Source organism: Mirounga leonina, unplaced genomic scaffold (assembly GCF_011800145.1).
Source record: "Mirounga leonina isolate KUSES-001 unplaced genomic scaffold, KU_Mleo_1.0 Mir_84, whole genome shotgun sequence".
In the NCBI taxonomy this organism is placed as follows: domain Eukaryota; kingdom Metazoa; phylum Chordata; class Mammalia; order Carnivora; family Phocidae; genus Mirounga; species Mirounga leonina.
The window spans coordinates 1,233,738-1,255,677 of record NW_023270827.1 but is presented as its reverse complement, the minus strand read 5'-3'; the positions used below and the strand labels follow the sequence as shown (position 1 = coordinate 1,255,677).

The 21,940-nt window shown below is 41.8% G+C and overlaps 1 protein-coding gene and 1 long non-coding RNA gene across 2 annotated transcripts; both read right to left on the bottom strand.

Moving 5' to 3' along the window:
- LOC118002873 (cofilin-2) lies at positions 1–4,288 on the bottom strand. Its single transcript, XM_034993484.1, has 4 exons — positions 4,180–4,288; positions 2,791–3,098; positions 2,588–2,664; positions 1–2,504 (listed from the first exon to the last, which is right to left on the bottom strand). The coding sequence occupies exons 1-4, from the start codon at positions 4,180–4,182 to the stop codon at positions 2,392–2,394; spliced, it is 501 nt and encodes a 166-aa protein (XP_034849375.1). The 5' UTR covers positions 4,183–4,288; the 3' UTR covers positions 1–2,391.
- A 3,921-nt stretch (positions 4,289–8,209) lies between these two features.
- LOC118002884 lies at positions 8,210–15,574 on the bottom strand. The gene is made up of 3 exons (XR_004677202.1): positions 15,520–15,574; positions 10,053–10,227; positions 8,210–8,223 (listed from the first exon to the last, which is right to left on the bottom strand). It is a non-coding gene; the product is annotated as an uncharacterized LOC118002884 (long non-coding RNA).
- Between the last annotated feature and the right edge of the window lie 6,366 nt (positions 15,575–21,940).

The following is a 21,940-nucleotide window of genomic DNA, read 5'->3' as shown; positions in this document are numbered from 1 at the left end:
TATATTTTCATACATTTTATTTTTTTAAACACTTATAATTTTGCAAGCTAGCAGTAAAATATTGAGGGCAATATTTTACTAATTAGCACCGTATACCTTTTAAAGCTGACTGGAACATTGTTTCATTGTAAATGACTGTAAAATAAAATGATCACTTCAAATGCCATATTAGTCTCAAGTAACATGTGAACCATTAATTTTATCATTATTTTTGGCGTTATGCACAAAGATGTATTTCAAAAATGAACTCAGTATCAGTTCTGTCAGTCGAACAAATCAAAGTACCACAGTTTAAAGCAATATTTGACCTCTGAAACTATTATATGAGGCATATAAGAAAGCTGATAAATCAGCTATAAAAATAAGAGATACTACATAACTTATTTAGAGTCCCTTATTTTTTAGAATGAGGAAAATAATGAAAAATTCCATGGTATAAGAATCAGTTACACATACGGTTTAGTATATGTCATTATTGTCATACTTTCCTTATGAGTTTAACCTTACCAAAAAGCCATGAAAAACGTCCAGGATAACTCACAGGGACAGCTGGAAGCCTGAAATAAGATGGCTCAGTGCGAAAGATCCCAAGCCATTCATATAATTTTAAATGGAAGCCTAGACATTTAACTCCTATTTTTGTTTCCACCTGAAAAAAATCTTCTGAAAATCTGGGAAAATATCTAATTATACTCAAATCACTTTCACACATTTAAAAAAAAAGGGAGTTTTTGTTTCCTGTTTTCTGAGAAGAGCACTCTTCAGAGCTATGGGGTTAAGTTCTAAGCCACGATTGACTGCTTACTAGCATGCCTGTTTTGCATACCAGTAGAATCAAGTCCAGTTTTGCCATTTGTGGATAACTATGACAAGATACAAAAGCATGTGTTTGCCATAAATAGCTCTGGCTAACAGCAAACTGCTCACACTGAGCAGATCAAATTCTCTATAAGGAGAGCACTCTGGACCACAGCCAAATCCCACTACTAATGTTTAAGACTGCTACATCATTTTTTTTTTCAATTTGCAAAATAAATTAAGAAGTAATAGCTGAAATAAAAGTTCCTAAACATGAAAAGTATTAACTTTTGAAGGACATTTTATAAATGATTTTCATTATGACCAAATATGCAGTAAGAGTTCCCTGCTTCTACTACTCAATTACTCAGAAATGCAAACGTGAATTAAAAAATAACTACCCTAATTTACCCAGAGAACAAACCTGGTATTGAAGAATATTTATGTCAAAGTGCAAAAAATAACTTCTGATCTTCATATTAACATATAAGGAAATAAATAAAGTAATGCTTATAAAAGTATCCCTCTATAACAATAATATTTTCTATTAATTGGCTTTAGAATATTTTTTAAACTCAACAAACTGGAAAATATCATGAATGTTGTACAAAAAAATTCGTAAATGACCAGTGCAAAGATTAATAATAGCTGTTTACCCTAAAATTTGCTTCACATAACATTTTGCAAAATGTCCAAGGAAAACAAGGCAACGTTCTGTAATATGCCACAATTTTTATTGCAACGTGGCCATTATTGTGAGGGTGGGGAGTCTGATCTCAAAAACAATTTTCCATTTAAGGCTCTTTTATACAGAAATTGCCATCATGACTGATATTCAAAATATTTTTAGTGTTGCAAAACTTACATGGTAAACGTAAACTCCTACACTTATTCAGTAGTGTACACTCAATGGAAAACAAAAAGGCATTAGTAACAGCTATTTCTTTTAAGATACGCAGGTAACAGGAATGAATACTGAGGTACTAGGATAAGTTGATGACACAGTTAACAAAACTTAATTGGCATTCCTTTTCGGGGGGGTAGGGGGCTAAACTCATTACAAAAAAAGTGCTTTCAAATGCATAGTGTTATATCTGTGCTGCCATGTCACAAAAATAGGCTTGCCAAGGCAGGTGAGGTGTATGAATGCTTGAGCCTCACAGAACTGCAATCAAGTGCAACTATAAATAGTAATACTGAATAAAGTTTACCATCTGACCAGTGGATAATACTTTCAAGGCATTCAATCAGCTTACCCTTTGCAGTATTCTAAGCTATTCACATTGACAATCACTTTCATTGTAGTGCTTGCTGCAAGGGAGGCATATAACCAGTTGTTTTGGCTAAAATATGATGGGAAGGCATTCCTTGGGTTCTACATAAAAATAACAGTATTAAACAGTCTAATGGCAATCACTGATAGGCTGCTTACATGAATGATATTTCCTTCATTCACGGTATTGGAAGGACCCAGTGGGAAGAGAAAGAAGAAAAAAAACAAAAAACAAAAAAACAAACACCTAATACTATTTCAATTGATTGAGCTGGAGAAATGGAAGCTCCTTAAGATCCAGATGGCACTTGACTGTCATTTTATAAGGGTTTTCCTTCAAGTGAAACTACTACGTTGCCTCCCAATTTCTCTCCAAGTGTTGAACGGTCCTTTATATCATCCAAGCCATTTACTTGCCACTCATGTTTAATACCTAAAAAGGAAAAACATTATCCCATTATCTTATTATAATTAAGAAAGAGTAATTCCTCTGCACAAAATTTTTAATGTTTGTACCTGTAAATTTCTTTTTAATGGCATCTTTAGAGCTAGCATAAATCATCTTGCTTTTTAAAGGTGCACTTTCAGGAGCCCTACAGAAAAAAAACAACAACAACACAATTGTTGAATCCCACTTAAAAGAAAAACAAAGGCAAAACTGACTATGTTAATAACAATCCTTGCATTTTAAAAGTACTTTTTCTTTTGTTTTTACACACCAGAATATAAATACTAGGTCTTCTTTCTTAGACTCTTTTGTTTCGTATGTGGCATCGTACAAAGCATATCGGCAATCATTCAGAGGTAGCAACTTCACAAAAGATGTGTAGGGGTCCTCTACAGTATCACCAATGTCACCCACCAAGATCTGCTTTGCTTCCTCTACAATTATTTGTCTTTTGTCATCGCTTAAACAGAAGAGAACTGCTTTCTTTCTTTTTTTGATCTCCTCTTGTGTAGAAGATTTCCTTACTTTCATATCATTAAAAACTTTGATGACTTCATCATTCACTGTAACTCCAGAAGCCTGAAATAAAAAAAGAACAGTAATTCAGAACAAGTATTTCGGTTTTAACCAAAATTACTGTTTGCCTAGGAAGGATTCACTTTAATCTGGACATCAAAAACTGCATCGTACCACGCAAGCAGTCCAATCAGATTTGCCACATTTTAAATACCAGTTATACGAGACGCACCGAAGGATTCTAACTCATCCTTCCCCATTCACCCTTTTTAAAGGGGTTTGGAGGTTGAAGTAAATGGAAGGTAGAGGGAAAGGGACAAATACAAGCTGTCCCATCGCTGAAATGTTTCCTATTTCACTGGGTGATGTCAGAGCTTCAGGAGCAACAGCAAAAATACCTTCTGTATTGTGTCAACTCTGCAGGCCTTAAAAAAACACTTTTGGATTTCAGTTAAAGCTTCTACTATTTTTTTTCTTTAAAGTCATCCTAGCCAGTGCCGTTTCCACATAAGGAAAGAGAATCAAGTGTGAACTCCAAACCGCCCACGGCTACAACATAATTGCCTCACAGCTCAAACGCAGACACTTCCAAACTAACGGAGCTAGTGTAAACGCTTTTTACGGCGAAAAGGCATTTTAAAGAAGCGTCTTCTCCCCTCCTTTATCTCCTCTTAGGGGTTTTATTACAGCCACCAAGACCCTCAACCGAAGGCCTTCGGCAGGGCTTTAGAGCACTTACCAATTTCAGAGGCGAGCGCTAAGTAAAATAATGAAGCCCGGCGCAAACTCGGCAGGCGCGGGACGAGCCCCGCAGACCCTCCCGCGCCGCGGGCCGCCGCTCCCAGTGCCTCGACCTCTCCAGACGCCTCGTGTCCGGCTTAAGCCCCGGCCCCGGCCCCCGACCCGCGTCCTCCTCGCCCTCAGGAATCCGAAGAGCGGCGGGGCCCGGCCTGATGGCGGGAGGCCCGGCCGGCCAGCTGGCTGGAGAAGAGAGCAGCGGGGCCGCAGGCGCTGGAGCCCACACCTTTAAGGCGTACATCGGGTTAAAATGGCGGCCTCACTCCCAGGGCCCTGCAGGGCCGCGCGGGGGTTTTGCTCGGCGCGTCCCGGCCCTCGGCCCCCCGGGGCGGCGCGCCCGCCTTACCATAGTGCCCGCGGTTGTGGCTGCGGCGGCGGCTCCGACTCCGGCTCTGAGGCACTGGCAGGAGGAGAGGGAGGGGCGTGCGCGCGGCGGCGAGTGCGGGGCACGCCGGGAGCTGCAGCCCGAGAGGCGGAGGCGGCGGCGGCTGGGGGGCGGCGGGCGAGGCGGTCACGTGGGCACGCCCCGGGCCGGCCCTTCCGCCGCCCGGCCCCGCCCGCGTCCTCGAGCTGACCCCGGCGCGCGCGCCCAGTTGACCCCGGCGCGCGCGCCCAGTCGACCCCGGCGGCTGCGCGGCGTGGCGGGGGCCCGGGGGGCCTGGCGCAGCCGCCTCCAGCCTCGGGGCAGCACTGGTCAGCCGGCCGGGAGGGCGCTCGGCTCCCAGAGGGGCGCCTCCACACTGCCTCCGCGAGGGCGCTGCTCCCGAGCGTGGGCCGGCGGGGGGAACGGTGCGCCAAGGTGTCTTTGTTGTAGTCAGTCACCTGTGGTTTCCACCGAAAGGGGCTGGATTCCAACGTTTTGAGGTTTTTTTTGGAAAACCCACGTTGAGAGACGCCGTGAATTGTTTAGGTTTTCTTCCTCCAGTTAAATGAGAATAAATACTATAGGGGGTTACCCCAGTTGACTGAATTACTCAGCAAAAGCAATATGATAAACTGAAGTGGAAAATCACTTTCCCAAAATCTGTGGTTGACATAATAACAATAGGGGGGAAATTGGGTAGTAACATCCCTTGGTAATATCCTTTTACATATTAGACGTAATAGGATATGGATGTACTCTTTCCTTCGTGAAGCCCCAGCTATGACAGCTGATATCAAATAAATGGACCCAAGAGTAGAGATTCCTCCTTCTTGGCAATCACGACCTCTTCTAGCAAAGCCCGCATAACTGAGCCAAGCCTCTTCTCTAACTAAACCTTTTTGGTACTTAGACATGTATCCTATTTATCATAGAAGAAATGTCACTCGGGCATCTGGGTGGTTCAGTCGTTTAAGAGTCTGCCTTTGGCTCAGGTCGTGATCCCGGTGTCCTGGGATCAGCCCCACATCAGGCTCCTGGCTCAGCGGGGAGTCTGCTTCTCCCTCTACACTTACCCCTGCTCGTGATCTCTCTCTCTCTCACTCAAATAAATAAAATCTTTAAAAAAGAAAAGAAAAATGTCACTTTATACTTCGAGGAAAATTTTCACAAAGATTTAATGCTTCATGGGTTTATAGGAAAATATTATAAATGAAACACTTTATGCACTTATCTATAATGAAAGAAAGATTTAATGAAGTGTTTAATTATTTTGGGTTGATTTATGCTACCTTTTCTCCTGAATGTTTACTATTTCTATCTTTCTTCATATGTAAAATTGGTAAAAGAAATTTAAAGCTCTGATAAATAAACTTATTTTGTGAAAAAGACTTGCACTAAAAAAGCACACTTGTGATTGCCTAAAACTGTTGGGAACAAAATAGTAAGTCCAGATAAACCTTGATACAAACTAAGCCAGAAGTACAGCACATGGGCAAGAACTTTGGGGCTGGGAGTTGGGAGACTTGGGTATTAATCTTGGCACTACCCCTATCTCTATAACCTCGAAGGACGTTCAACCCCACCAACATCTCACTAAATTACCTTTAAATTATCTCTCATGAAAAAAAAAGCTCTCATTAAATTATCTTTAAAGTCCTTTCCAGCTTTAAAATCCAGTTTCCTAGTATACCAGTGTTTCTCGGGAAATGGTGTGTATATTTTCTCAGGATTAAGTAAATTTAGGGATGGAAAGTCATAATGAGGAGGGATTATGCCCTAATTTGTGTGATAAATCCTTGTGTCCAAATTTAATGTATTTTAAATGGACCATGTTAGGTATTGCCCAGCAAACATAGACCTAGTTTTTATGTCCACAGCTTCTGTGTATTTTCTTTTTTTTTTTTTTAAGATTTTATTTATTTATTTGAGAGGGGGAGAGAGAGAGCATGAGCTGAGGGGGTAGGGGCAGAGGGAGAGGGAGAAGCAGACTCCCCACTGAGCAGGGAGCTCAATGTGATGCAGGGCTTGACCCCAAGATTCCTGGATGATGACCTGAGCCAAAGGCAGACACTTAACTGACTGAGCCACCCAGGTGACCCTTGTGTGTATTTTCTTAATGGAAAGATTGACTTAGTTTAGAGACAGAATTTCCCAGTGTGTAAGCCTGAATCCTAAGCAAGTGGATACAATACTTTATATTTAGCTGGTACTTTACAATTTGTGAAACTGTTGGGGAAGAAAAACTTTCCTTTGCCCTTTAAGGTCTTCTGGCTGGTCTAAAATCAGATTGGCAAGAGACAGATTAACAGAGGAAAGTCAAATTTCATTTTGTACATGAGGGAATCCAAATAAACATGAGATTCCAAAGACAAGTCAGGAAAAATGACGTACATATGTTTTGGGTTTTGTTTTTGTTTTTAAAGAATTTATTTATTTATTTGACAGAAAGAGACACAGCCTGAGAGGGAACACAAGCAGGGGGAGTGGGAGAGGGAGAAGCAGGCTTCCCGCGGAGCAAGGAGCCCGATATGGGACTCGATCCCAGGACCCTGGGATCATGACCTGAACCAAAGGCAGACGCTTAACGACTGAGCCACCCAGGCGCCCTTGTTTTTGTTTTTTAAGTAAGCTCTACACCCAGTGTGGGACTTGAACTCATAATTCTGAGATCAAGAGCCTCATGCTCTATCAACTGAGCTAGCCACAGGTGCCCCCAAACAGAGGCATATATGTCATCCTAAACTAAGGAGAAGGGGTAGGAGTCTGGGGCTTCAAAGGAAAGGAAGACAATTCACAGGAAGAAAAGAAAGAGTAAATGGTAAAAAAAAAAAAAAGTTTGCTGGGCCGTCCAGAAACAATGGGACATAGAGAGGGCTTTGATCAAATAGGCCTTGCTAGTTTTCTCTCTATTACGCCTAGTTCATATTTTAATGTAGTTCTCTGTGGTGATGGCTCTGTTCCTTGAGTAGATCCTCTATCTAAATTCCTTTAGGCAGCTAGAGGGGAAGCTCAGAATTTCTTCCTGTGTCTTTTGGTCCTTGATTATTTTTAGCTCAAAATAATCTGCATGCCAAAGTGGCACATCTTAGGGCTACTTATTCTGAATGCCTGCAAAACCTTTCGCTTTCTTTATCTCTCTTGAAGTTCCATGGAAATCATGGAGAATGGATCTCCAGTCCTCCAAACATTTGCTCGTCTGGGTATCAGGCACTCTTCTCCTTCCTGGACTCTTCCTCTCAGGGTCTCCCTCCCTCCACAGCTTGAAATTTGAAACAAAGAGATTCCATAGAGTCTACAACCCTGACAGAGACCAGGTCTGGAGACAGGGACCTAAATTAGGTGTCAGAACTGCCATCAAAATTGGGGATTCCGAAGATGTTAGTCACCCCCAGCTGTGACATCAAACCCTTTCCAAACCCTTACTCCCTCTCCCCCACTCCACCACCCACTGGCAGAGTTGATATTTTCCATACACTAGAATTCTTTTCCCAAAGATATTTTTGTCTTTGCACATATCTTGTTGCATTGTACTAGTTTGTTTATGTGTTCTGCCCACTGCTAGGTTCTAAATTCCTTAAGGAGCTGAGTCCTACTCAGTCTTTGAATTTCTGGAACCTGGAATATAGTAGGTGCTCAATAGATAATGAAGTAATAGATTTAGGATGCTTTAGTGCTATAAAGAGAGCAAAAAGGAAGCTCTTGAAGACTGTGAGGTCTTTCCACATGCCCTTGTGAGGCTGGCACTTAGAACCTCAGGGCCAGTAGCAACTCCTTTTCTTCATGTCTGTTATTTATAACCAGAACCTACCACCACTTGGTAAAGCGATGGCATTACCAAGAATTGCTGCATGAATTTTGGATCCTGTGTAGTGGAGGGATCTGAGTGTCAGACATCATATATGTGGGAAACAAAGGCAGAAGAAAAATTATTAAATTTCCTTACTACTTACAGCGCATTGACACGTCCTTGAAACAGGCAGAGTGACATTCCTCTAGGGACTCAGCTGCTTCAGTGTTAATACTTTGCTAAGGGCAAAAGACAATCTTAGCCTGACCCCCAGAATCCTGTAAGTCTACTTTAACATATAAAAATTCCTTTGGACACTTCCTTTATCTCTATCCCCCTCCCAAGATACATGTTGGCAATCATCCCCCAGGCATATGACCCACCGATATACATCATGACTCAGGTTTTATTAGACAGTAATAAATGACCTTTTCTGGGGCACCTGGGTGGCTCAGTTGGTTAAGCGTCTGCCTTCAGCTCAAGTCATGATCCCAGAGTCCCGTGATCAAGCACCACGTTGGGCTCCCTGCTCAGCAGGGAGTCTGCTTTCCCTCTCCCCCTCCTCCTTTTTTCTCCTCCGACCCCCGTGCGCGTGCGCACACTCTCTCTCTCTCTCAAATAAATAAATAAATAAATAAATAAATAAATAAATAAAATCTTTTTAAAAATGACCTTTGCCTAGCATATAGGTAGCCCCCTCACGGTCCTGGAAACCTTGCTTCCAAAATTCCTTAGAGACTTAACGCTATCTCTAACTCTTTCCCAACTTGAAAGTATATAATGGGCCGCTCCTCATGACCCCGGTGCAGCTCTTCCTACCCACGGGTCCTGTCCCTGTGCTTTAATAAAACCAACTCTTTGCACCAAAGACGTCTCAAGAATGCGTTCTTGGCGGTGGGCTCTGAACCCTCACGTTTTTCCTACATCAACATGTATTAGTTTCCCATGGCTGCCATAGCAAACTCCTGTGAATTTAGTGGCTTAATACAAGTTTATTGTGTTACAATTCCAGAGGTCAGAAGTCAGAAATGAGTCCTGCAGGGCTAAAATCAAGGTGAAGGCAGCCCTACTTGCTTTTGGAGCTACGGGAAGAAAATTCTTTTCCTTGTCCTTTCCAGCTTCTAGAGGCTGCCCACATTCCTTCGCTTATGGCCCCCAGACAGCTTCAGTCGTCACGTCTCTGATTCTCTCCTGCCTCCCTCTTTTACTCCTGAGGACCATTGTGATTATTTGGACCCGCTGGATAATTTAGGATAATCTCCCAGCTCAAAATCATTAACTTAATCACATCTGCAAAGTCTCTTTTGCTGTTAAGGTAGCATAGTCAAAGGTTCTGGGACTTAAAACAGGGCCATCCTTTGGGGATGTTTAAAAAAAAAAGAAAGAAACAACAAGCCCCAGATGGAGTCATTTGGCCCCCCGCACCCTGTGACAGCAAACCAAGAATTATGGTTTCAACATATCCCAGGAATATGAATTCTTCAAAGTCAATCTGGAATTTTCTGATCAGCACCAGTGAGGTGGTCTGCATGATACAAATCCTACTGTGCCTCCCGCCCAGAAGATGTCCTGGCCTGCAACAGACCTTCCTTTTGCTAATAACTCCCTTGCCCCACTTTCTTCTATAAAAACCTTCCACTTTGTACAACTCCTCAGAACATCTCCGTACTTGCTAGAGGGATGCTGCTGGATTCATGAATCATTTAATAAAGCCAATTAGATCTTCAAACTTACTTCAATTTTTTTTTTAAGATTTTATTTATTTATTTGACAGAGAGAGACACAGCGAGAGAGGGAACACAAGCAGGGGGAGTGGGAGAGGGAGAAGCAGGTTTCCTGCTGAGCAGGGAGCCCGATGTGGGGCTCGATCCCAGGACCCCGGGATCATGACCTGAGCCAAAGGCAGACGCTTAAGGACTGAACCACCCAGGCGCTCCTTGAATTTTGTTTTTTAACCAGGGCCATTATTCTGCCTACCACACCACATCTGTTCCCTTTAGCAATTTCAAGCCCAAACAAATAACAGGTGGGACAGAAGGACCCTAAACAATCCAGTTCTAGAACTCACATCTCAGCTCCAGTTTTCCATTTGCTGGACCACACGTGGAGGGCAGCGGTGCACCGCATTAGGACTACGTCAGAGTGGCCTCACAGAGGATGGATCTGAATGGAATCTTAGCTCTGACACATGGTAGTGGCACAGTCTTGGGCCATTTACTTCGCTGCTCTGAGGGTGTTTCTTCCTGTGTGAAAAGGGGATTATGTCATCTCCTCGCTCTCGGAATTACGGTGAGGATCAGGTGAGATAAAGTATGTAAAACTCTTTCCAGTACAAGAATAGGAACCCTAACAGCCATTGTTAGTAACAGTGTGGAGTGAAGGTGAGAGCATGATTTTACCAATGATGGGGTTCAGGGCAGGCTGCCCCCAAATATGCCACTTTGGCATATTGATTATTTTAAGTTAAAGTTACTTAAGAAACATCCAGTGCATCCCTGCTCAGCGGAGAGCCTGCTTTTCTTCCTTTCCCTCTGCCTGCCGCTCTGCCTACTTGTGCTATCTGTCTGTCAAATAAATAAATTTAAAAAAATAATAAATTAAAAAAAAAAGAAACATCCAGTGCAAACAGCACGCACTGATCATCCTTTGTCCCCCTGAAGGCAGGAAATAATCTCCTCTGTGAAAGGTACCCTTCCTGTACCAGGAGGTAAAGAGACATCCTATCACCAGAGATAGCAAATTCAGGGCCAAGAAAGCTGTATAAACAACGCTTGTTACTTCCTCACTAGTTAGGTACCCTCAGGTCACGCTTCTTTGTCTTGGTAATTGCTCACACATTTATCATTTCTTTGCTTAAAAGGGATGAAAGCTGCCTGCCTTGAGTTTCACATTTCTATGAGCTCCTGTGTATGAAATTAAGTTTGTTTTTCTCTTGTTAATCTGTTTTATGTCCATTGAATGATTAGGCCAGCCAAAGAATCTAGAAGGGGAGAAAGGAAGTTTTCCTTCCCTACACCAACTCACAGGTGGCAGTTGTGAAGCAATCCCAGGTCTCATGAGTATTGATTTGTAAGGCTTAGCTTAAGTTGGTTTATTCAAGATACCTTAGAAAATCGGAAAAGTGAACATCCCCGATGCATAGTCTCCCAAGAAACAAACTAGCCGGATTTTCTGTGGCATATAAAAGTTTAGAGTCATTTTTCAAGTCCTGTCGAAACCAATGAATCTGAAAGATTATGCAGACAAATTCTATCCTGGCCCCATTCACTGTCAAGACACATCACAGCTCCCACAGCTACTTCCTGACAAAGACAAATGTAAGCGTAAAGACATTTGCCACTTCAAAATGTACCTTTCTACCCACATGCCTTCTTTATTCTGACATCTCTCCTAACCCACGCCTGAGCTAAAAGACTGGTAAGGAGGCAAGTCAAGTATTTTTCTAAATTCGAGTTGGAACTTAGAAGGAGAAAATAAACATAGTGGGAGATGTGTGTCAGAGTCTGATCTCTGTGACTCACTCTCTCATCCACAAAACTCAGTTTGGGTCTTACACGTCTCATTTCTAGTTCTTTCTAACTTAGGAACATGACCTCACAGTAAAGGAACTTAGCAGTTTACGTCACATGATGAAGCAGTGAGGTAGAGTCCCGCAGTGCAGGGCAGGAAGCAGTGAAATGTTTGAAACAGTTGCAAACTCTGTATTCATAGATGCTAGTTTTGATTTATTTATTTTAAAGTATGTTTGAAAAAGATTTATCTATTTTAGAGCGAGAGCACGTGTGTGCGCAGGAGGAGGGGCAGAGGGAGAGCGAGAGAGAATCTCAAGTAGACCCCTCGCTGAGCGTGGAGCTGGATATGGGGCTCGATCTCACAGCCCTGAGATCATGACCTAAGCTGAAATCAAGAGCTGGACACTTAACTGACTGAGCGACCCAGGTGCCCCGCTAGTTTCAGTTTATTAACTCACAGACACATTTATCAGATTCACCTATCATTGATTTGCTACTAATCGAATCATGAGAATAAGTAGCAACTGGTTACCTAAATTATACAACACCTACAAAAACAGCATCTGAGAAAAGAAACTTGCTTGTAATTTATTTAAGGTGGAAATCCTTTGTTTAGCGTACTTTATTACAAGAGCTGTAGATTTTTATTCTTTATTTTATTTATTTTTTTTAGATTTTATTTTTAAATAATCTCCACACCCAGTGTGGGACTCAAACTTACAACCCCGAGATCAAGAGTAGCATGCTCGGGGTGCCTGGGTGGCTCAGTCAGGCGTCTGCCTTCCGCTTGGGTCATGATCCCGGGGTCCTGGGATCGAGCCCCGCATCGGGCTCCCTGCTCCACGGGAGGCCTGCTTCTCCCTCTCACAATCCCCCTGCTTGTGTTCCTTCTCTCTCACTCTCTCTCTCTGTCAAATAAATAAATAAAATCTTTAAAAAAAAAAAAAGAGTAGCATGCTCTACTGACTGAGCCAGCCAAGTGTCCCCACCAAAGCTGTAGAGTTTTAGGTCACAGAAATCATATAGACACGAAAAGCATTCCATCCGAAAACTATTATGTTAACAGACGTGAATAAGAGTAGGCAAGAGAACAAAAACTAAATCAAGAATGACAAAAGCTTACTCAGTCACTCGTTCTTTTGTTTCATTTATTGAGCACCTCTGCTAGAAGCTGAGAATGCAGAGATAAAAATAACATAATTCCCGCCTGGAAAAGAGTGAATTCTGTGAAATTACAGCAAGGAAGCCAATGTCTATGGAAGAGTTGCATGGGTTGGGAGCACAAAGGAGGGCCACCAGCTCAGTCTGGAGGGAATTGGGTCCAAAGGGACAAGTGCAAGGTCACTAGGCAGATAGGATAAAGGGCATGCAAAGCAGAGGGAACCGAATGTACAAAGCCACAACAGTATTCTACAGGCAATGAGAAAGACAACAAAGATTTTTCAATTATTTTTTTTATAACAGCTATATTGAGATATTATTCACATATCATAAAATTCACCCTTTCAAGGTGTACCACTCAGTGGTTTTTAGTATATTCACAGTTGTGCAACCATCATGCAATCTAAGTTTAGAACATTTTTATGGATCCCAAAGGAAAACTCCACAACCATTTTGAGCAGTCATTCCACATTCCCGCCTCCCCTCAGGCCCTGGCAACCACTAATCTGGGAGGATTTCCCTGTTGTGGACATTTCATATGAATGCAATCATATAATACATAGTTTTTTGTGACTGGCTTCTTTCACTTCGAATAACATTTTCAAGGTTCATCCATGTTGTGCCATATGTCAGTACTTTGTTCTTTTTTAGGGTCAAATAATGGTTGTATGGATATAACACATTTCCTTTATCCATTCATTAGTTGATGGGCCTTTCAGCTGTTTGCACTTTTTGGTTATTGTGAATAATGTTGCCATAAACACTCATGTACACATTTTTGTGTGAACACTTATTTATTTTCATTTCTTTGGTGTATATACCTGGGAGTGGAATTACTGGGTCGTATGGTAACTTCACATTTAACATTTTGGGGAGCCGCCAAACTTTTCGAAAGTGGCCACCCCATTTTATAATCTCATTCACAATGTTCCAATTTCTCTACATCCTTACCAACACTTGTTATTGTTTGTCTTTTTTTTTTAAAGATTTTATTTATTTATTTGACAGAGAGAGACACAGCGAGAGAGGGAACACAAGTGGGCGAGTGGGAGAGGGAGAAGCAGGCTTCACGCAGAGCAGGGAGCCCGATGTGGGACTCGATCCCAGGGCCCAGGGATCATGACCTGAGCCTGAGGCAGACAGGCAGACGCTTAACGACTGAGCCACCCAGCCGCCCCTTGTTTGTCTTTTTTTATTTTAGCCATCTGAGTGAGTGTGAAGTGGTACCTCCTTGTGGTTTTGATTTGCATTTCCCTCATAGCTGATGATATTGAGCATCTTTTCATGTGCTTATTGGCCATTTGTGTATCTTCTTTGGAGAAATATCTGTTAATACCCTCAGTTCATTTTTCATTTTTTAAAAATTTAAAAAAGATTTTATTTACTTGAGAGAAAGAGCAGCACAAGCAGGGGGATGGGCAAGGGAGAGAGAAAGGGAGAAGCAGACTCTCCGCTGAGCAGGGAGCCCCATGTGGGGCTCGATCCCAGGACCCTGGGATCATGACCTGAGCTGAAGGCAGATGCTTAACCGACTGAGCCACCTGGGTGCCCACTTCCCAGTTCATTTTTTAAATTGGTTATTTGTCTTTTTATTAAGTTGTTAGAGTTCTTTATATACTTTGGATCCAAGTCCCTTATTAGGTATATGATTTACAAAAAAATTTCTCATTCTGTGGGTTGTGGGTTGTCTTTTCAGCTTTTCAGTGATGTCCTTAGAAGCAGAAAACTTTGAAAATGTGATGAAGTCTAGTTTATCTAGTGTTCCTTTTGTTTCCTGTGCTTTTGGTGTTATATCTAAGAAACCATTGCCTCACCTATGTTTATAAAGATTTTCTCCCATTTTTTCCCTAAGAGTTTTGTAATTCCAGGTGCCTGGGTGGCTCAGTCGGTTAGGCGATTGCCTTTGGTTCAGGTCATGATCCTGGAGTCCCGGGATCGAGTCCCACATCGGGCTCCCTGCTCAGCGGGGAGTCTACTTCTCCCTCTGGCCCTCCCCCCTCTCATGTACTCTCTCAAATAAATAAAATCTTAAAAAAAAAAAGAGTTTTGTAATTCCAGCTTTACATGTAGAGCTCAAATTTGTTTTTTAAATGCCATTATAGGTACACTAGCAATCACATTAAAAACTGCTATCAATTTTTAGATTTATAATTGCTTACTGACAAATTGAACTAATAAGAAAGCAATTTCTCTTGCCTTTCACACTTTGATGGCAGGTCTTAAAATTAATCTCTAAACAAATATATCAGTAGGGGCACCTGGGTGACTCTTGGTTTTGGCTCAGGTCATGATCTCAGGGTGTGGGGGACCTGGGGCTCAGCAGGGGAGTCAGCTGGAGATTGTTTCCCCCTCTACTCCTCGCCCTGCTTGTGCACTCTCTCTCAAACAAACAAACAAGCAAACTCTTGAAAAAATATCAATAGCATATACATAGCTTTTTCTTTTTATTCTTTGATGTTTTTAAGTATGTGCCAAGAATTGTGCTAGGCACCGGACAGAAGATGAAGAAAACAAACATGGTCCCTGCTTTCATGCAGCTTAAAGTCTGTTGAAAAAATAGCAGGGGACTTAAGGAAGATTTCTCATCTTGCAGAGCATTCCAAAGACAACAGCATGAAAAAGAGGCTCGGTCTTTTGGGGAAAAGAAAAAGCCAGTGAAGCTACAGTGTAGCAGACAAGAAGGAGAGCACAACAAAATGAGGCTGAAGTGGTTAGGGGCCAACTAATGCAGCAACTATAAACTTGTCCCAAACCCTGGGTTGAAGCTCCCCCGGGGTCCCAGCAAACTCCCTGGGCGAGGGGCGGAGGCTTTCGGTTTTAAGGGAAACACAGCGACATCTCTCGGACACCGCGGGAACTTACCAGCTCGAGCGTTTACACTTTCAACTTCAGATCCGCGGTTCCTTTGGATGAGTTTTCCGCTGTTGGTGGGATTAAAAAGCTACTCCCTCGAGAGAATCCGTGTGGAGCAGGAAACGAGGGTGGTTGTGTACAATCTGATGCCAAGGTTTGAGAAGTTATGTAGCGCCCCGCAGGCGCTCTTAGGACATAAATATTAAGTCACTTGGACTTTGCTTAATAAACAGAACTGTTAGGTATTTCTTTGGGCCTAAGAGTACCTTGAAAACAATTACTGGGATACTAAGGGCACCTTGAACAGAGAAAATTTGGCAGCTTCTACTGTTAAGGACCTTCGGGTTTTATTCTGTGTTACAGGAAGCTATTAAAAGGTTTAAAATAAGAAGAGTGACATGGAGTAAATTATAGTATCTTCTAGTAAAATAATAGTTAAAAAATCTAGACATTTAACCTAAAGTGATTCTATCAGTTACTTGTTTAATTATCACAATGTCTTAGGTTTAAATTTCGAAACTCTAATTAATTAGGGACTCCTGCGCTTTCCTCCCTAACAGACAATTTTGCCCCAGGGCTAGAGGCCAATCAAGAACCAAAGCAGAGGCAGGTGTCTTTCAATGACTTAAATTGTTTCTCCCTCCGCAAACTCTGTCTACATATTTATGCCAGCTCACATACTTTATAAAATTTTCTGTAGAGTTATCTTTCTTTTCCTTATTTGTAGCAATTCTTTATGTGTTCAGTATACCAGATTTTTGTCTGTTGGAATATGCATTGCAAATATTTTTTTAATTTTAAATAAATTTTTTAAATTTTAAATAATTTTTTTAAATTTTTTTAAATTTAAAAGATTAAATTTTTTATTTTTTTATTTGTCAGAGAGACCCAGGCGCCCCACTATCTTCTCCCATTCTCTGGGCCATTTTTTCATTTTGTTTTTGGTGTCTCCTAAGGAGTTAGAAAAATTATGTGATAGAATGTATCAGGGGCACCTGGGTGGCTCAGTCGTTAAGCGTTAAGGGTCCTGGGATCAGCTCCCATATTGGGCTCCCTGCTCGGCCGAGCAGGGAGCCTGCTTCTCCCTCTCCTACTCCCCCTGCTTGTGTTCCCTCTCTCGCTGTGTCTCTGTCAAATAAATAAATAAAAATCTTAAAAAAAAAAAAAAGAATGTATCAAGTTATTCCTTTAGGTTTGTGCCTTTTCTTTTATGTTTATGGTTTGTCTTTCCCCTTCCTTCCTTGATCCCTCCCTCCCATCTTCCTCCCCCTACACTTCTCCTCCTTCTCCTCCCTACTTCCTCCTTCTTCCCATCTTTTCTCCTTTCTTTCAAGAAATCCTTCCCCACTAGATATTTGATGAGCTTAAGGAATCAGTATTAGTCTTTTTAATGTAATGATATTGAGGTGATTTTTGTTTAGGGTCCCTTTCCTTTTAGAGATACATTCTGAAATATTTACAGATGAAGTAGTGTGATGAGGAAGTTCGTTCCTTTTTTTTTTTTTTTTAAGGTTTTGTTTATTTATTTGTCAGAGAGCCAGAACAGGAGAGCACAGGCAGGGGGGAGCGGCAGGCAGAGGGAGAAGCCAACTCCCCGCTGAGCAGGGAGCCCCATGTAGGACTCGATACCAGGCTCTTGGGACCATGGCCTGAGCCGAAGGCAGACGCTTAACCGACTGAGCCACCCAGGCGCCCCACATGGAAGTTCATTCTATCTAATTTGTGTATGTTAAAATTTGCCCATAATAAAAAAAGCATATATATAATATAGAGATGAAATCCTTTTCAATCTTGATATAAAAATATTTTCCTATATATTCTTCAAATAATTGTAAAGTTTTATTCTTTGTATTTAGGCTTCTAATCCCTGGGTGACTCTGAAACACCACCAGAGAAGAGCACCAGAGAACAGGCTTTTATTGGGCTATCCAGAGATGGTCAAGAAGGAATGCCTGTGTGGTTGGCTGCGTCCTATGACAATTTTTATCCCAGGAAAGTTCTTTCCAAACCAATGAGGACAGCTTGCCTTTGCTATGTGGAGGCATATTTTTGACCTAAATTTGAAGAATGAGGCCCATTATCTTCTACAAATAGGAATAACCAAAGGAGTATTTTACATTTATTAAAAGATTTTTAGACCCTGCTCTTCTTGGTCATTTATTTTTTGGCCATAGGTCAGAACATTTAAAAAAATGTGATAATTGCATTATTTATCTAAGTAAAATACTTTTGCTAAAGCTTCATCTCAAAAAGTTAGCTCTTTAAGATTCTGCCCTTGGAATTCCTACCTTCAAAGTAACATGCACATTTAGAGACGAAGGGCTTCTTTCACATTTGGGTGGGGGCAGTGGTAGATGTTTTTAGATCCAGTAGAAAAAAGTTCAAGCTAAGAGTCTTTGATCTGCTGGGATTCCTAACATATGTGAACTCTCAACACGCTTTCTCTAATTCTACCAGATGTAGCCATAGCGAGTCCATCAACTTCTAACTTGCAGTAGTTATAGATCTCTTGCTTTCTATTATACAGGATGGATTTCCAGATGTTCTTTTGATTTGTAGTTTGTTCATTTCTCTCCAAGAAATTGTCAAGAGATGGTCTGGACTGGTGGACCATTTATCTTTGTTCTAAAAGATGGCATTGTTAGGCCACCCAGTAAGTTAAACAATGAGAGTACTTTGCAGACTCTGACAGAGTTGGTTTAGACTTTAGAGAGAAAAAAAACTGAGTTGAAATGGAGGCTTCTGGCTCTGGATATGATCTATCTTTGAGAGTATGTGAGAATATGTATTCCACTGTTGTTGGGTGGAGGGCTCCATGAATGTTGAGTAGATCCTATTGATTGATGGTGTTATATACTTGCTGATTTTCTGCCTAGTTGTCCTATTATTAATTGTTGAGAGAGGAGGGGTGAAGTCTCCACCTGTAACTATGGATTTGTCTATTTCTCCTTTCAGTTCTATCAGTTTTCGTTTCCACATGTTTTGCATCCCTAAATGCATACACATTTAGAATCACCATTCTTGGTGTATTGATCCCTTTATTATCATGTAATGTCCCTTCCTGTCTTTGGTAACCTTCATTGTTCTTAAGTCTATTTTACCTGATATTGATTTATATAGCCACTCCTGATTTTCTTTAATCAATGTTTACATGCTTTATCTTTTTCCATCCTTTTACTTTCAAGCTACCCATATAGTTAAATTTGAAGTGTGTTTCTTGTAGACTGCATATAATTTGGCCATGTGTCTTAATCCATTTTGTCAATCTCTCTTTTTAATTAGTAGATTATTTATTTGAACACTTTTAGGTTTACATAAAACTAGAGCGGAAAGTAGAGAGTTCTCATATACTTCCTAATCCCCATCCCCAGTTTTCGCTCTTAGTAACATCTTCCATTAGTGTGCTACATTTGTTATAACTGATAAACCAATATTGATACCTTATTATTTTTTTTAAAAAGATTTTATTTATTTATTTGAGACAGAGAGAATAAGAGACAGACAGCATGAGAGGGAGGAGGGTCAGAGGGAGAAGCAGATTCCCTGCTGAGCAGCCAGCCCGATGCGGGACTCGATCCCGGGACTCCAGGATCATGACCTGAGCCGAAGGCAGTCGCCCAACCAACTGAGCCACTCAGGCGCCCTTGATACCTTATTATTAACTAAAGCCCATAGTTTACATCAGGATTCATTCTTTGTGTTGTACATTCTATGGGTTTTAACAAATCTATAATGAAATACAGCCACCATTACAGAATCATACAGAATAGTTTCACTGCCCTAAAAAGCCCCTGTGTTCTATTCAACCCTCTTTTACTCTCTCCCTCCCAGCCCTGGCCAATTTCTTTTGTTGTTGTTCTATTTTTTTTTTTTTAAAGATTTTATTTACTCATTTGAGACACAGAGATACAGAGAGAGAGAGAAAGCATGAGCAGGGAGAGAGGCAGAGGCAGAGGGAGAAGCAGGCTCCTCGCTGAGCCAGAAGCCCGATGTGGGGCTCAATCCCAGGACCCTGGGATCATGACCTGAGCTGAAGGCAGACGCTTAACCATCTGAGCCACCCAGGCGCCCCGTTGTTCTATTTTTTTAATCGGTATAGATTAAGCCTGGGTGGCTCGGGTCATGATCCCACGGTCCTGGGATCAAGCCCCGCATCGGGCTCCCTGCTCAGCGGGAAGCCTGCTTCTCCCTCTCCCACTCCCCCTGCTTGTGTTCCCTCTCTCGCAGCCTCTGTCCAAAAAAAAAAAAGCATATAATTATTGCTTTGTTAGGGTTTATGTCTACCTTTTTTTTTCTTTTCTGTTCCTTCTCCAAAGATGTACGCGTCCCAATCCCTGGAATCCCTATGAATATGTTACTTTACATGGCAAAAGAGACTTCTAAAATGCGATTAACTCAAGGACCTTGAATGGGAAGATTTTCCTAGTTGTGTGGGCAGATATAATCTACTCAAATGGGTCTTTAAAATCAGAGAAAATTCCCTGGCAGTGGTTAGAGGAAGATGTGATTATTGAAGAAAGGCACAGAGAAATGTTATGTTGGTAGATTTGAAGATGAAGGGGGCCATGAGCCAAGGAATGTGGGTGACCTCTAGAAGCTGGAAAGAGCACGGAAATGGTTCTTTCCTAGAGACTTCAGGAAGGAAAGCAGTTCTCTGAAAACTTTATTTTAGCCCATGAGATTTGTGTCAGACTTCTAACCCACAACTAACAAGCTTATATCATCTAAGCTGCTAAATTTGTGGCAATTTGTTACAGCAGCAATAGAAAACTGAAACTGTTTCAGGTGTGTTTGTAGTTGCTCACTGAAGCATTCTTATCATGGTGCTTTATATTTTTCTTTTTTTAGATTTAGTTATTTCAGAGGCAGAGAGAATTCAGGTGGAGGGAAGAAGGGGAAGCAGACTTTCAGATGAGGATGAAGCCCAACGTGGGGCTCCATGCGGGGCTCGACCTCTTCACCACGGAATCATGACCTGAGCGGAAACAAAGATTCAGACGCTTAACTAAGCCACCCAGGTGCCCCTATCATGGATGCTTTAAAATCTTTGTCACATAGTTTTGTCATCTTGGTGTTGGCATCTTTCTCTTTTTCATTCAGTTTGAGATCTTCCTAGTTCGTGGTGTAATTTTCGACTGAAACATGGACATTTTCGTATTATGACTCTGGACCTTATTTAAATCTTCTTGCTTCGCTGGCTTTCTCTGATCCCACTGGCAGGGAAAGCCTGGGAACTGCCTTGTAATTGCCAGATGCAGTAGAAATCCAAATTTCCCACTCAGCCTCTTATGACACCAGAAATGGGGTTCCCATTATTGCTGGCCACTGGTGTGAGGCTAGGCGCCTCCTGGTCTCCACTGACGCTGTGGGGGAGCAGGGAAGTACGTCACTACTGACTGGTGGGGATGAAAGTCCAGGCTCCCTTCTGAGTCTCCACTCACACGGCTTCAGTGGGGGTGTTGGGGCACCTCATTTTATCCTAATGAGGGTGGAAGTCTAGGCTCCCCACTTGATTTTTGCTGGGTGTGTGGGTAAGGCCAGTTTTTGTCTGTGGTGTTTGGCTGGAATGGAGTGTTATTGTCCAAATGCTTTGTCTTACTAGGCTGTTCCTTTGCCAGTCCTTTGGCTAGGAAAAGCTTTTGTCGTGGCTTTTGTTTTGTTTGTGCCATTTAGAATTTCCAGATGCCGGCTTCTTCAGTATCGTCTGGATATATGAGCCAAAAACAAAACCCAGGGAACTCATCACTCTTTCCTCAGATCCCAAGGTCCCCAGTCAGTCTGCCTCCTCTCCAACTTTCAGGCTTAAGTTTGCTTTATACATAACATCCAGGGGTTTTAGTTTTTAGTTTTATAGCAGGAGGATTAGGGAAAAGGATGCTTACTTACTTCTTTATCCCAGAAGTAGAAGTCTGCCTAAGGATCATTTTTAAAGTTTTTTTTTTTTTTTCCTCCTTATAGGTTTTTGGACATTTTAGAAAAATTTTTTTTCCAATCTACATTTTTTCTTTCTCCTTCTTTCTTCCTTCCTCTCTTTTTCTTTCTTCCTTCCCTTCTTTCTTTCTCTTTCCCTCTCTTTCTTTCAGATTTTATTTTTTTAAGGTAATCTCTACATCTAACATGGGGCTCGAACTCATGACCCTGAGATCAAGAGTGGTATGCTCTACTGAATGAGGCAGCCAGGCACCCCACCAGTCTACATTTTTTTTTTTTTTTTTTTAAGATTTTATTTATTTAAGAGAGAGAGCGAGAGAGAGAGAGAGAGAATGAGTTGGGGGAGCAGAGGGAAGAGAAGCAGACTCCCTGTTGAGCAGGGATCCCCTCGTGGGGCTTGATCCCAGGACCCTGAGATCATGACCTGAGCTGAAGGCAGATGCTTAACTGACTGAGCCACCCAGGCGCCCCTAAATTGCCAAGTTTTCAGACAGACTTT

Bases quoted from the DNA above. Each gene is read 5' to 3' on its own strand.
- LOC118002873 (XM_034993484.1), bottom strand. The intron at 2,665-2,790 runs GTGTGTAAAAAC...TTTTTTCTGTAG, and splicing joins GACCTAGTATTTATATTCTG to GGCTCCTGAAAGTGCACCTT. The intron at 2,505-2,587 runs GTACAAACATTA...TTTCCTTTTTAG, and splicing joins CATTAAAAAGAAATTTACAG to GTATTAAACATGAGTGGCAA.